Source organism: Quercus robur, chromosome 2, assembly GCF_932294415.1.
Source record: "Quercus robur chromosome 2, dhQueRobu3.1, whole genome shotgun sequence".
NCBI classification, from domain to species: domain Eukaryota; kingdom Viridiplantae; phylum Streptophyta; class Magnoliopsida; order Fagales; family Fagaceae; genus Quercus; species Quercus robur.
The window spans coordinates 91,112,964-91,128,419 of record NC_065535.1 but is presented as its reverse complement, the minus strand read 5'-3'; the positions used below and the strand labels follow the sequence as shown (position 1 = coordinate 91,128,419).

The following is a 15,456-nucleotide window of genomic DNA, read 5'->3' as shown; positions in this document are numbered from 1 at the left end:
CCACCTATTAATTAGAGTCAACTTTATAGCCATTGACACTAAACAATATTGTAGTCATGGTAGATTTGGTGATGTCAATACATAAAATAAAAGTTATGAAAAATATTGTATTCCTATATTTATTGGAAATGAAGACGCAAATGGATAGGTAGGTATCAAAGATGTGATTATATTTTATAGAATTAAAAAAGAAAAAAAGAAAAAAAAAAAAAAAAGAAGCTTGCAAGTATGGTTGCTATTTTTACACCACTTAAACCCAGTATTGTATTATGGCATGAAACCACCTAGAAACAAATGGGACTTGCCACTAGTCGAACCCACAATTCCAAGACTCTCATGTGTGATGGATCATCTAGATTCCTACCACTAAACCACCTCCCTAGGAGATGTAAATGTGTTCAGATTTATCTTGGGTAATTGAAGTAGAAAATAATATATATACATATATACTCCTATAACAAAGGTAAACCCTAAGAACATAATATCAAATGTATTTTTATTTTTATTAGAATAAAGATAATAGCAAATGGACACATCTTGATCATATCATAATTTTTTTTTCAATAAATCAAATCTACATATATACATCAATATATTGATAATGGATGGATACAATAAATAAGATTTAACAATAAAATAAAAAACTTGCACGAATGTGTGAATGGTTATTTTTATATACTTATTCTCTCTCCTGTTGGCAAGCATGTGCACCACTAACTTATCGACATCTTGACAAATGTGAGCTTGGCAGAGTATGGCTCAGAAGGGAGAGTGTCAACCAAAGGTGACATTTATAGCTATGGAATAATATTGTTGGAGATCATCACAAGAAAGAAACCCACTGATGAAATGTTTGTTGGAGAACTAGCTATGAGGCAATGGATTGCATCACTTCCAGATAGAATGAAAGTCGTGGATGATGGTTTACTCAGGATTGAAGATGGAAGAGATGTAACTTGTATGCAAACTGTTCTTTTATCTATCTTAGAATTAGGCTTAAGATGTTCTAAAGAATCACCAGATGAAAGACCAGACATCAAGGACGTTGTGACCAAGGTTAACAAAATCAAATTGGCACTACTTGGAAACATAAGCAGGGGTGTCTAATATTAAAATCTGTGTTATTTCTTAAGTTTTCTTTTCTTTTTCTTTTTTCTTTTTTCGAGATGTGATTATGTGACATTGGTTTGGTATGTCCTCTGATTCTGTAAGGTACCTGCAAATGGTGTTACTTGGGAAACCAAAATCAGTTAAAACCATCCCAAGTTATTAGTGTTTGAAGTTAATATATTTGGCTTTTAATACATGGTATAAAGATGATTTACTTAAACATTCTAAAATGTTGTATGAAAAAGGTATTTGGGATCTTATGCATAAGAAAACCTATACTCTTAGCATCAATAGGCAAAGAATGACTAAAAAAAAATTTCACTTTGTTAGCCCCACATACGATGGGTGTGGAACTGTGTATTTATAGCAACTATATGAAGAATGGCATAAATACCAACTGTATTAAGGAATGACACATATAAAACACATATAATTACACAAAATGTTCTCAATACATGCAAATATGTATACAATTTGCTTGCAATAATTAGCGCACAATTTTTTATTTTTGCTCAATAACTAAGGGTATGTTTGGTACACTAAATGTAGATTACATTAGGAATAATAATCTTTATTACTGGGAATAGAAGACATTATAATGGAATAACTATTACTATTCATAAGTTTGGTTGTTATATATGGAAAGCTTGTAAAAGATGATGTATAAGGAAACTTTATATTTTTAGAAATATATTAATTTTAAAACCTATTTTATGCACTAAGGAATAACTATTACATCCATTTTAAAGAGGAATGACTATTCTTCAATTTAAAGAATAATTATTCCAATGTAATAACTAATCCATGTAATAAAGATGCAACCAAATGACCAAATTGATATTACACATGAATAACTATTCCATTACAAGAGCTATTACAGTGTACCAAACGTACCCTAAGTATAATTTGAAATAAGGTTTAGGTTGAGTTTGATCATCTGGAATTTGGCAAAAGGAAGCACCTTGATGAAAACATGGGCTAACTAGTTTTTTATGGGATACATAGCAAATACAATGCAACCATTGGCAATCCTTTCCTTAACAAAATAAAAAAACCAATCTTAAGGTGCTTCATCCTAGCTCGGAACAGAGAGCTTTATAATCATATATATGTCCCACCAATATTATCACAATAAAAAAATGATAGACTTGGAAAGAAAACATATACGTTATATAATATTAGGAAAACCTAAATTGTATCTCTAATATATTACACTAAATGCTAAAGAGTAATATTCTCTGATTTCATGTTGGATCTCTTGCGTGTTTGTTGCTTTTTAGTGTCTGCCTTTATTGATTTATTTTGCTTTAAAAGTAAGTTTAAGAAATATTATAGTTTCTTTTGAAATTGTACATTGTCTGATATATATATATATATATATATAAACAATAACTTTTTAAAAATTATATACATTTTCTTTTAAAATTTTAAATAATACGGAGTAATAAAAAGGCTAAACCAATCATACACACAGCAAACTATGACAAAACATTTCACCTAAAAATGTGCAATATGCCATTATAGAGTGTTTATTTAACAAAACTTCCATTCCAATTAGCATTCAAAAAAAAAAAAAAAAAAGCTTGTTGTTTGTGTGTAAACAAAAGAAAACACAACCAAAAATTGTTTATCAATGTATTTCAAATCATTCATTTATCAAAAAGGACATCATTTATCATTCAAAATTAAAAATATCTATGATTGATTTTTTTAAAATTCCATAGGATTACCCTTTAAATTTACTACATTTCGTCAACAAGCTTTATTTATTTATTTATTTTATTATTATTATTATTATTATTATTATTATTATTATTATTATTATATAGGGATAGAAATATAATTAGTGAGTTTAATTGAAGTAAATGAGTGAATTATAAACTTGTAGACAACTCTCTCTCTCTCTCTCTCTCTCTCTCTCTCTCTCTCTCTCTATATATATATATATATATATATATAAAAGGTTAGTTCATTCTGAAATCAACTTCCTTTGGAGTTATAAATATTCCCAAACCAAAAATTTCAAGAACCATCATCATCAAAGCATCCCAATTCCCAAAGGTAAGAAATCTTTCATTATATTTTGTTAACTTTTCTAAATTTTCTTAGTTTAGTTTTGGAATTTGAGGGCTTTCAATGATTTGAATGATTAAAGACAACTTAAATAATTTCATGTTTTAATATTAGAATTTTAAGAAATGCATATTTAGATTTTACTTGAAATAACGAATTACAACTTGATCCCATATAACCAAAGGATTTACAAAGGGGGAAAAATATCCTGACAAAACCCACTCACGTACTACATGTTGGGCAAGATTGTAGCTCTGTCACTTGGCCCAAACGAAGAGCCGAAAATGATCCATTGGGCCTAAATAGACTAATGCATACCACATTGGTTGCAACTAGAAACACTATATGTATGCGTTTGGGTACAAATTTTTTTCTACGCATTTGCATTTCCAAACAGTGGGACCCATGCTATAGTAGCAACACGTTCAGTGGAATGGCAGCAACTTTGTCGGGCACTAGAGTCTATTCTTGTAGAGGATCTAAAGCACTGCTCTATATTTAGTCGTTTTGTTGTGAATCTAAGAGTAGCCTTAGGCCTCAATGTCGGTGTGGGCTAGGCATTGCCTCATGCTTTTTTGTAAACTTTGTTGGGCACTCTGAGCCCAACATGTAATTACCTATCTTGCTTGTCGTATCCAAAAACTAAAATACATCCCACTTTGGGTCAAAATTTAGCCTAAAAGGCTAAAACATGCAAATCCTAAAATACGGGTTCCTATCTCGATCAGGGAACCATCAAATTAAAATTTCTTAGTCAACCCATGGCAGTGCCTAAATTCAATACTAGTTAGTGATGTCCAAAAAAAGGTGTTGGCATTCTACTGTTCATCCAAATATTTCACATCAAATTAATTTGACATCAAAAGCTAAAAACAACAAAGAAGATGCACATGTATTTTCCGACCAGTGGAACAGGTCACCTTCTACATCTAGAGCTCTTCTGGCACCCCTTCTTTCTTTTTGTACATCACTTTTTCCTTGGCTTTCTTGAAGTCTGCATGTGTCACCTGAAGCAAACGTAAAAGATGTTAACAAGTAATCAAATCAGGTCAAACAATTAAAGAGATGAGCCAATCCAAGGAAGCAGCAATAGATTAATCAACCAATATCCTTCATCAATAATAACCCAGACCCACAAAAGTTGAGAACAATGCACCTATGCATACTTCATTCAGACTAGTACCAGAACATGGCATTATATAAGATAAAATAGAGGCTAGGATTGCATCAAGTGGCAGCTATTAAACCCAAAGCATCATGAGGCAAATTGAAGAGTTTAAATGCATGCATGTATAATAACGTGCACCCCCTACCCTCCATGCACATGCTTCAACACCAAATATACATATGAAATGAAAGTGAAGTTAAGACTAAGCAAGAACAAACGAAATCCGCCAATGTATGTGTTAAGCAACATCACAGGGAGAACGTTCATGCATGTGTTAAGACTAAGCAAGAAATATTGTGTCACCTTCATACGACACTCTCTTAATGCAAGCAAGCCAGCCTCGGTACAAATTGCTTTGATATCAGCCCCAGAAAATTCATCTTTAGTCATCACAAACTCTTGTAAGTTGACATCATCTGCCAATGTCATTCTTAATGTGTGTATCTGAATTGCCAAAAACATGAACATATAAGCAATAAGATCTTTATAGTGAAAAACAAAGGAATTGTATTATCATTCACAATGGTATTCCATTTCTACACATTCTGTATCAAAGTACCTGGAAAATACGCCTCCTTGTTTTTATGTCTGGCAGAGGGAATTCAATCTTCCTGTCAATTCTACCTGGACGAAGCAAGGCAGGATCAAGACTTTCGATTCTATTTATAGCAAGAATCACTTTGACATCTCCTCTTGAATCAAAACCATCTAATTGGTTCAGCAATTCCAACATTGTCCTCTGGATTTCACGTTCACCACCTGAATGTACATCATACCTGGGTAACATGGTTCAATCATAGATGTTACCTAAAGCAGAGGTTGCAGGCAAGAAATATGACAGTGCTATATTAACTTGAGTACCTTTTTGTGCCAACTGCATCAATCTCATCAAAAAAGACAATTGATGGTGAAAGATCATCTGCAACTCGAAAGAGTTCCCTGACTAATTTAGGCCCATCACCCAAGTATTTCTGGATTAATTCACTTCCAACCACACGCAAGAAAGTAGCTGACGTTGAGTTTGCCACTGTCTGAAGTAAAACATAAGCATAATCGCAGTTCCCAACCAATATCTAAAATAAATTGACATGAGAGAAACCCATGGTGACTGAATTTCATACAGGCTGTAAAGCATGCATGTAATATATGTTGAATGTATACCATACAGGTTCCATAAGCATAAATGTAGTACGTACATATTTCTGTTAACATACTACAAACACCAAATCTCTATACCAATTTCAAAGCAAGAGCCCAACTGACTCAATCCAACTTGCAGGTGGCAATATTCAGGATATAGGAAAGGAGTGTGCCAAACCTTCTAAAGCTCAGCTTTTCTTGCAAGGGGATTCAAAAGTCAAATATACAATTTAAATTTTAACAGATCATTAATATATAAATAATTGGGTGTTCTAAATACACAAGAATGTGAGGAAGGCATTCAAGAACAAGTAGTGGACTTCAACTCAAGTTCATGGTGCAGCCACCAACAAACTGTAAAAATCTATAAGATTATGATGCAACCTAAGAAGAAGAAAAGAAAAAAGAGGTTGCGGTACACATGAGGTAACTTTCAATACTAGCATCCTAATACATAAACTTACGGAAAGTTAAACTCCTGTTGTGCACTTAACAATGTATACACCTATCATACTAAACAACGCATGCTCAGTTTAACCTGAACAAACTGACTAGAATGTAGCAACAACCGTTATTTGGTCAGGGATAAACTAACAATCAGTACAGAACAAAACACAAAAACAACCAAAAGCATAAAATATATAACAATTATGCACCTTGGCAAGCAAGGTTTTTCCTGTGCCAGGCTCCCCATATAGCATGACTCCTTTGGGCGGGTTTAATACCAATGTCTTCATACAATTCAGTATAAGTAAGAGGAAGCTCCACTGCTTCTTTAATTTCCTGAATCTGAGCATCTAACCCACCTATGTCAGCATATGACTCCAGTACGTGGAGCCTTCTCAACTTTCATCACAGACACCATGGGATCAACCTCATCTTGAAGAAGCCCAACCACAGAAAGGACCTGCTTAGACCATACACCATGCAAAATACGATTCAGAATTTGAACACCATACACTAATAAAATATTGGGATGACAAAATACAAATAAAATTTCAAGCTAAGGCACAATTGATACAATAGTATTTAAACCTATATTACTCTTTATCATCATTTTAGTGTCTTTTCATTTATTTTTTTTATTTTTTTTGGGACTGGTTAACATTTATGATCACAGTAAAACTGTAAAATTAAATGTTTTAGGTATATTGCTTAACCTTTTGTTTACAATGATATCACCCGTTGGGATGAAGCCTAGTGGTGGGAGGCTTGAATTAGCTATAGACCCGAACATCTTGAGTTTGAATCCCCACTAGAAGTTCCCCTAGATTACTTGATACACAATTCCAGCAGGTGAGGTATCTGGTATTTACTCCTCAGACAAAAATTTTGCATTCCTTTTCTAATGTAACTTTTGCCAGGGCACTTTCACTAAAACCATAATAACCAATCACATATTTTTTGATCCTTACATGCTTGGCTAAAAACAATCCTTAGATCCCAAATATCAACTTCCAAAACACATTTGAAACATTGGATTGGATAGTGGGACACCCAAAAATTTGCACAATTACAGTGCTGAATCACAACTATAAACAAAACCTTAGTCTTAAAATTTTGTGGTCAACTATGGATCCTTGACAAATTAATTAGGGACCACCATATATATTCTTTTCCTCCATTCTACTAAATCTAAAGTCATACTCTTCGCTATTCCCTTAATTAACATGTCCTTTTTTATTTTGATAGTAACAACGGACGAGAGGGGATTTGAACTCTAAATGTCATGGACACACCAAGAGGTATCAACCAGTTGAGCTACAAATGTGATTTTATTACTTCTATTGATGTGATTTTTGGTCTTCCTCTACCTTTTTTCGATCCCTCAACTATAATCAACTCACTCTTACTTACAAGTGCATTAGTCACTCTCTTCAAATCATGAGAGACTCTCCCCCTAAACATGTGCATCTCCCCCTCATTGTCAAGTCATAGTCCCAAAAATATCCCCCCCCCCTCTTTTGTCACGAATGACAAAGGGATCAAGAATCACTGTCTAGATCAGCAGGGTGGTCAATGTCAAGCTTCCTCTCCACTCTATCAAGCCACACATCCAAGCATCTCAAGCAGTAATCAACGCAAGCCTCATCAAAATCCATCCTGGCCTCCATCCTCATAAGTATCTCATCATACAACTGGTGGTACCGATCAAGAGGCCCTTATGCAAAGGAGCAATAAGTGCAGGAGGTACATCATCATCCTCAGCCTCATATTGGTCTATCTCATCATCAGTGTTCTCAGCCCCTTGTTGAGCATGAGCCCAATATGTCTCATTCAAACCAATACATATGTGTTTGGAGCCCAATAAGTGCTTTGTGCAGTACATTGCGCAAAATAAGGCCAAATAGTGCAACATGAGCAACCATGTCCAAGAAATCCTAAACCACCATGTACATTCAAGCCCAACCCGACTGTGTCATGCACAACAAAGTGAATGATGAAGTTAAATACGAGCATGAAAGGCATGTGCCCGAAGAGGTATCATGTGTCGGGAATTATAAGGTTTGGGATTGAGGAGACAAGGCTTTGGAGAAGGGTTGTAGCTCTCAAGTTTGGGGAAGAATGGGGGGGATGGACTTCCAAGCTAGGTAGAGGGGTTCATGGGTGTGGCTTGTGGAGAAGTATCCACATGGGATGGGAGGATTTTAGCAAGAATATTCGCTTTGAGGTAGGGGTGGGGGATAGAGTGAAGCTTTGGACAGATCTATGATGTGGGGATTCTCCTCTTCAATTGATTTTTCCGAATGTGTTTGGGATGGTCTCCGATAAAGGGGCATCGGTGGCCTCTTCTCTTGAACGATTGGGGATAAAGGAGCGGAGAAGCTAGGATGTTCATTTTTCTCGGAGACCAAATGATTGGGAAATGGGTGGTGTGGATGATTTTTCCCATACCTTGGGCTCAAATCTTCCTCCTATTGAGAACGGAGATCGTATGCGTTGGAAGTTGACAAAGAATGGGGACTTTGATATTCGATCGTTCTACAATAAGTTAAGAAGCCCCTTGCACATTATTTTTCCTTGGAAAGGTGTTTGCTTCTTTGCGTGTTTCCTTCTTTGCGTGGACTGCTGTATGGGATAGGATCCTTACAGGTGATAATTTGAGGGGTAGAAGGTTGGATTTTGCCGACTGGTGTATCATGTGCCGCAGTAATGGGGAGACGGTAGATCATTTGTTACTACATTATGGAAAGACTTATCAGTTGTGGACTTTGGTGTTTAGATCCTTTGGGTTCTCTTGGGTCTTGCCAAGATCGGTTGCGGATACTCTTTTTGGTTGGTGGAATTGGCTTGGAAAGCATTTGTCTAGCATTTGGAATTTAGCTCCATTATGCTTGATGTGGTGTCTTTGGAGGGAGCGAAATAGGAGGACGTTTGAGGACATGGATAGCTCGGATGACCAGCTATTGGCCTCTTTCAGTGGCACTTTGTTTGACTGGTCTAGGGCGTGGGGACTCACCTCTAGTGATTCTCTCCCTATGTTCCTTAGCTCCCTTCTATGTACTTAGTATCTTTCTTTTTCTTTTTTCTTTACACTCTTTCTTTTCCCTCTGTATTTTTCTCTCTGCCTTATGTTTTTTGCATAAGGTAGTGTTTTTGAATATAATCTTTATTACCTATCAAAAAAAAAAATTATAACATGATGAAAATGAGCAAGAAGAAAACCAAAGATTTGAGTCTCATCAAGTAGTTAGGTAGTTAGTTAGAGCAATTGATTAGATGGTTAGAAGGTAGTTCAGGCTAATCTTAAGCTTATTTTAATTTAAGGCCTTATAAAGAGCTTGGGTACAAATGGAACCACGTAATTGTAATTACTCATTATGTGCATGATAAGTAAATTCTCTCTACTCTCTTGGAGGCCATGGCTACCTCAAATTAGCCACCATTCTTAACCTTTGGCTTAGCCTTGTAACTCAATTAGCACCTCTTGGTATTTCCAACGGAAAGGTCTAGGGTCCAAAAATCCCCCCTATCGAATTGGCAACCTTTCCCTCATCATCCAAATGCAATTCCCACTCAATCCTACAAACCAAACCAAAAAACCCCACCCCCCAAAACACAATTTCATAGCTCTTTCAAAAATCAATTCTTTTAAACTTTCTAGAGGTTCATATTAGAATTCCGTCGATTCTGCATTCTAAAAACTCTAGGGTTTGCAATTCTAAACATCAGCAATCTTTACAGAAACACAGTATTAAACAAATTAAACCAAAAAATAAAACCCTAAAACACAGTAAAAAGAAGAAGAAAAAAAAAAAAAAAACCTTATTGTGCATAAGAATAGCGCAGCCAGGCTCGAGTTGATCCTTATCGACGAACGAAAGAATCCCAACGTAGTACTCACGATGGCATCGTTCTCATCGATGACCTTAGATCAGTCCTCCTCGTTCTTCTCCTCCTGGGGTTTGAGTCTCTCTTGGTTGGCCACGAACTCTTCCTCCATTAGAAGATAGTCTTTGATGCGCTCAAGTTTCAAGAGACGGAGCCTGCACTTGCTGAGGGGTGTTACGACTGGGAGACGACTTGCGGCTTCTGGGCCATTTTGCTTCCGCTGCTTGTGGCCCATGCGAGATGGAGGAGTTGCCGGCTCGTATTTCTTCTCCTTCTTGTTTGCGTCGTCGAATTTGCGATCTCCGCCTGGGCGGTTCAGCTCGCCTGATGGGGCTTAACCCATTTTGTTGTTGGTGGTGAGAGAAAGAGAGAGGGGTGTGTGTTTTGTTATGTGTGGGGTTTGGTTTTGATCGATTTTGAGGGAGCTGGGTGGGTGTTACTGTATGCATATGAAATATTGGCATACTTGCTGATGATTGTTGTAGGTTGCCCTATAATTCTTCCTCGAGAAAATGAGTCAGTGCTTTTGGGTGCTTCCATTCTCGGTGAAGTTGCTGCAAAGAAGTTTTCAAGCCTGAATAAGGCCATGAAGGCAATGAATGCAGCTGGTCAGGTACATAAATTTTTTTGTTTTTTCCTTAACTCAGTCCTATTTCTTTATATTTAAGATGAGGTGAAAAAGGTGTTTGAACTAAGCTAGGGTTTTGAATGTAGTTCTGGGGTAAAACCTTCCGCATGGTAATTGGTATGCTATGCCACATAGCTGGCATCATCATTGTTTGGTACTTTGGTCTTTATTCAAAAGCAGGACTTCAGTTAGTTTTGATATCTCAAACTTGCACAAATAGCATGGTATCATTTCAGATATTATATGTATACAATGATTTGTTTAGTGAGACTGCATATGAGGCCTAGGCTGATATTTTGTTTGAGATTGACTTTAGATGGAACTCACTTCCTTCTTTCTTTTTGAGTTTCAGGGATCCCCATCCATAGGTCTGAGATCCACATCTATGAATTGAGGATTGTTGGCCCTTTTTTTAATTTTAATTTTCATAGATTTGCTTTTGTTTCCTGCGCGGTTGGTATCAAGACCATTAATAATACATGGTTTGCACAATTGTATCTTGGTTTTTCCATAAAGGATAAGTGTGGAGTCAATAAGTTTTGTAATAATTTTGTAATATTTCAGCTTCCAATACAAATCAGTTGGAATTCCTGAAAAGTCGTTCAAGGAATTCAGTCATTATATAAATCTTAGTTGTAATCTCATATTACCACCATTTTAAGGTAATCACATTACCTAATCCAATATGTGATCTTATCGCTCTGTTGCGAACATTGTATTTCTTTTGACTTAAAACATTTGTTCTAATTCCCTACTCACTCAGGCCCTTTTGGATATACACCACTATTAGTTTCTTTAAAACCTTCTCCCCTTTCCCCTTGTGTGTGTGTGTGTGTTAAAATACTTAGTATTCTCCCCAAAAAAAAAAAAAAAATTCCCTACTCACTCCCTATCTCATAACACATTTTTCATAACAAGTTTGTTTTCAGTTTTGGTGGGTCTCGAAATAATCTTTATATTATTTTATCTTGACTTATAGTTGATTAAAACACATCAATAAGTTGATAAAATATTATGATATTTTGTTGTGGTCATAGAAAAACTCACTTCCTAGTTCAAAATGCAATGTACAATACCATGTAGCCCCCACCCGGAATCATTTGATTTCTCATTAGTATCTAGGAAATACTCATGTTTTTGGTTTTTTTTTTTTTTTTTTTTTCATTTGCTTATTTATATGGGTCTTAATCTTCATTTTCAAATGTCTATCATAGAACGACAAACGAGTAGAGAAATAAAAAAAAGGGACTTCTTCAGTTTCCTTATTTCATTATTTATTTTATAAAAATGATATATCTCAAGGAGTTACGACATATCATTATTACTTGGGCTTTTTCATGGTTGGGCTTTACTTTGTTTTCCAAATCTCCCTTCATTTGGTCGGTTGGTTCAGAAGAATCATCGTCTTCTTCCCTCCCCCCCAAAAAAAGCTACTTCCTCTCCAATAGAAGATTTTTTTTTTTTTTTTTTTTAGTAAATTAAACCAACTCTAGCTTTGACTAACCTCAGCTAGCCTAGAGGGGTTGGACAAGTCCAAATATCTAGTGTGAGTGATGACCCATTGTGTAATGTTACGGGTCGGACCTTTATTAGCTTCAAATTTTTTGTGAGATTTCTTTATACAAAAAATTTAAATATGGGCTGGATCAGGTTTTTCTTTAGTATGGGTCCTGTCTCTTTAGAAAAAGTGATGGGTTCTATTACAGTCCACAGGGATCCATGATGAGGCTTGAGATCATGAGAGTGAAGGATGGTGGAGTTAATGGGCAGCGCTTCAACGCTGTGGTGGTTATTGTGGTAGATCACTTTCCCCAGAAATGCAGCCACCAAACATAGTATGCACTTACATGACTAATCTAGTCATATTATGTAATTCGCTATATACAATCCTGTGTTATGGTCTTTTGTTAAGTTGCATGGTAATTGGTGTGTGCGCTTTGCGAGTAATTCTTAGGTATTCTTGGAGTACAATGAACAGTGCTCCCTCCTCTTATATTCCCACTCATTAAATTCATTGTGAGGTCTACCATGAATGTGAGAAGAGAGAGTACTATTTTACTATACTCTGAGAGTACCTAAGTATGAGACTTTAGTTGGTTGCTTATTTGGACTCCAAAATTTAAAGTTTGGGGCTTCACTATTTTGGTATATGTTGTCTAACTCCATCTAAAAGATTGTTCAATTGTTTTTTTTTTTTTTTTTTTTTTTTTTTTTGGGTCCTCAATAAGATGACTTTGCGATTAATTGCCGGTTTGGATCCGACTTATTGGCGTCTTTTAGCACTTGCGCGTTTTCTCTTCTTTTTTTTTCCAGCCACTGTTGTTGACTTTTCTCCCATGAACAGTGCATCTGTGCACTGTTCACGGGACCCACAAACTCCACTTTTCAGCAATTTTTTCATTAAAAATGGGTCCCATGGTACTATTCACACATTTAAAAATTATTTTGTTACAGTGTTTTCAGTTTTCAATTTTCAGCAAAATAAGTTGTATCCAAACGGACCTTAAGAATCATTAGCTCTCAATCCTCAAGAGGTACGTGAACTATTTTTTTTCCCCTTTTAAATTGATGATATAGTTGTTTTTAATAAACAATTTTATGCATTAGAATTCACAAATAGTAAAAAATTATGGACGAAAAATAGAACTTCACCATGATGAGTTTGATTTGCAATTCATAAAACCAAAAAAGGGGTTTATGAGGAAACTCTTGATCGAGAAGCAAGCACATAGGCTTGACTACATGCTCATGTACGTATCTACACCGATATCCACCAAGACTAGGACCGTTAATCGTAGTGGCGACTTTAGGAATTTTGTCCAGTGTGTTCCTATTCCACTTTGAAAAAATTTCGGGTAATTTTAGTCTATTTTGAGATGTTTTGGTAAATACCAGCCGAAATTCAAGATTTGGCCAGCATGAAGTTTGTGCTTTAAAAAAAAATGTTCTTAAAACCAAAACAAATTTGCATTTTGTATACCGAAAAATCTCAAAAGGAAAAAAAAAATGAAAAGAAAAGAAATAAACAAAGGTACCTGTACAATAAACTATAAGTTAATTTGAAATATTAATAAAATTATTAATTATTGTTGTTTAGTTGTTTCATAAATTTGTTTTTCTTTTATAAACTATAATTTGTTGTATTGTTGTTTCATTAATTATTAAATTATTAATTGTTGTTTAGCCTAACATAATTTAATTTGTTTGTCTTTTATAATGTATTAGTTAATTAAATTATTAATTATTGATGTTTAGTTGTTTCGTTAATTTTTTTTACTAACTACTAGCAGTCTAGCACACACCCCGCTGTGCATTAGCACACACGTCATGTGTGCACACACCCTTGCCTCTCTAATACCGTACTAGAGGCCGTTTTGGTTTAGTTAGAGAAACGAAATATTTCGATACCGGTTAATACTGGTGTACCATTTTGAAATTACCGCTAAATATATATATTCTCTTAAAAATTTTATATATTCTCTTAAAAATATAAAATGATTTTAAAGTCTGACATAATAATTCTTTTAAATATTAGTAATAATTATGGTTGTAGTATAAATTTTTTTTTAGAAGAGTTGTAGTTTAATAATAGTACCAAGTACATGTACTTACTAAATGCAGTAATGAAAAAACAAAAGAAATAAAAATCAATGTGCAAAAGTTAAAGCTAGGCACGTGGGTGGTTGGAGATAAGCTTGAAAATTTTGAGAACGGTTGACTCATTTAATGACTTCAGTATTCACGTGGGGAGTGGGACTCTAGTGTACAAAACAACATACGGCAATTGGCATTCAAAACTAGAAATACCAAAGAACAGAGAAGCGGAAAAGTCGAAGAAAAACAGAGAACAGAGAAGAAAAGGCGAGGAAGAAGAAGCTGAAGCAGGTGGGGAGATTGCGGTTGACCAAATGGAAGTGGCCAAAGACATGGAAGTGACCGGCGATGTGGTGGTGAGTGGCTGTGACGACAAAAACTAATGATTTTGGCCTTTTTTTTTTTTTTTTCTTTTCTGATTCTCTGTTACCATTTTTTTTTTTATAGATTTTAGTTCAAAATTTTTTTGGCATAAAAATTTTAAGGGTGTTCCTGATATTGCTTGAGGGTGTTCCTATTTTTTTTAGGATAAACAAATAAAAAATTTAAATTATTATATATAAATTTTTTTTTCAATTCAGGGTGTTCCTGGGAACACCCTGACCTCTGAGTGGTGTCGCCACTGGTTAATCGTGCTACTTTCATTAGTCAAGCACTGAGATTTCATATGCCTATGAACAGTAAATTCTTCTCTATCATCACCTCCCCTGTACACGAGAAAATCCATTATGCTTCTGTAACATGCATCCTCCCCCTCACATGAGGGGTGTGGGGTCCTGTTTGCCGAATGAATTAACCATTTTTTCCTCGTCATGTACTGTACAAGTCTCCTGCTTAAACGGAATTGATTTTCTTTCCTTTAGGAAAGGCTTTTAAAAACCTTTTATGAAAAAAAAAAAAGTATAAAAATAGATTTTACTATAAAGTCGAAAATGATATTCTAATAGAATCATAGGCTTGATTTCCTTCCCACGTGGGTCTATTATCCTTATAGAAAAATAGAGGTTCACCAACTAGGGACTTTAATTGTGCTACTTCAATTAGTCTAGCACTGAGAAAAATAGTTGTTCTTCTTTGTCATCACATGATCACATCCAATTCACAAAAACTTGTCCTTAATTCCTTGTCATGCACGGTAGAAGTCTTGTCTAGTGTGAATGTGTGAATTGATAGCTAACTGTTTTCTCTATTTTCTTGGCCCCATACATTCCTTGATTTAAGTATCTTCAAGGGCTATTCTGTTTTAGTTCCAGAGTTCAAAGAGTATTCTGTCTCTCTGGTGCAAACTCATGATGCCAATAGAGAGGCCATGCATTCACTTGCTCTTAGCTTTTCTGTTAGTGCATCATGCGTACTTCAATTGTCCCAATCTGGCAACAACTTTACTGATCAATCGGCTCTCATTGCCTTC

At 35.2% G+C, this 15,456-nt stretch overlaps 2 protein-coding genes and 1 long non-coding RNA gene across 3 annotated transcripts in view; 2 read left to right on the top strand and 1 right to left on the bottom strand.

Annotated features, from left to right (window-relative positions):
• The window catches only part of LOC126715773 (LRR receptor-like serine/threonine-protein kinase EFR), a 138,896-nt gene that overhangs the window by 82,339 nt on the left and 41,101 nt on the right, over positions 1 to 15,456 (top strand). Inside the window, exon 2 of the mRNA XM_050416558.1 lies at positions 752 to 784. Within this exon, the coding sequence (XP_050272515.1) occupies positions 752 to 784 (33 nt within the window). The remainder of the gene's footprint in view (positions 1 to 751; positions 785 to 15,456) is intronic.
• Positions 3,924 to 15,456, bottom strand: part of LOC126715775 (26S proteasome regulatory subunit 4 homolog B-like) — a 60,953-nt gene continuing 49,420 nt past the window's right edge. Inside the window, exon 6 of the mRNA XM_050416564.1 lies at positions 3,924 to 4,190. Coding sequence (XP_050272521.1) covers positions 4,113 to 4,190 — 78 coding nt within the window. The 3' untranslated portion in view covers positions 3,924 to 4,112. The remainder of the gene's footprint in view (positions 4,191 to 15,456) is intronic.
• LOC126715779 (uncharacterized) lies at positions 10,213 to 11,162 on the top strand. The gene is made up of 2 exons (XR_007651927.1): positions 10,213 to 10,436; positions 10,804 to 11,162. It is a non-coding gene; the product is annotated as an uncharacterized LOC126715779 (long non-coding RNA).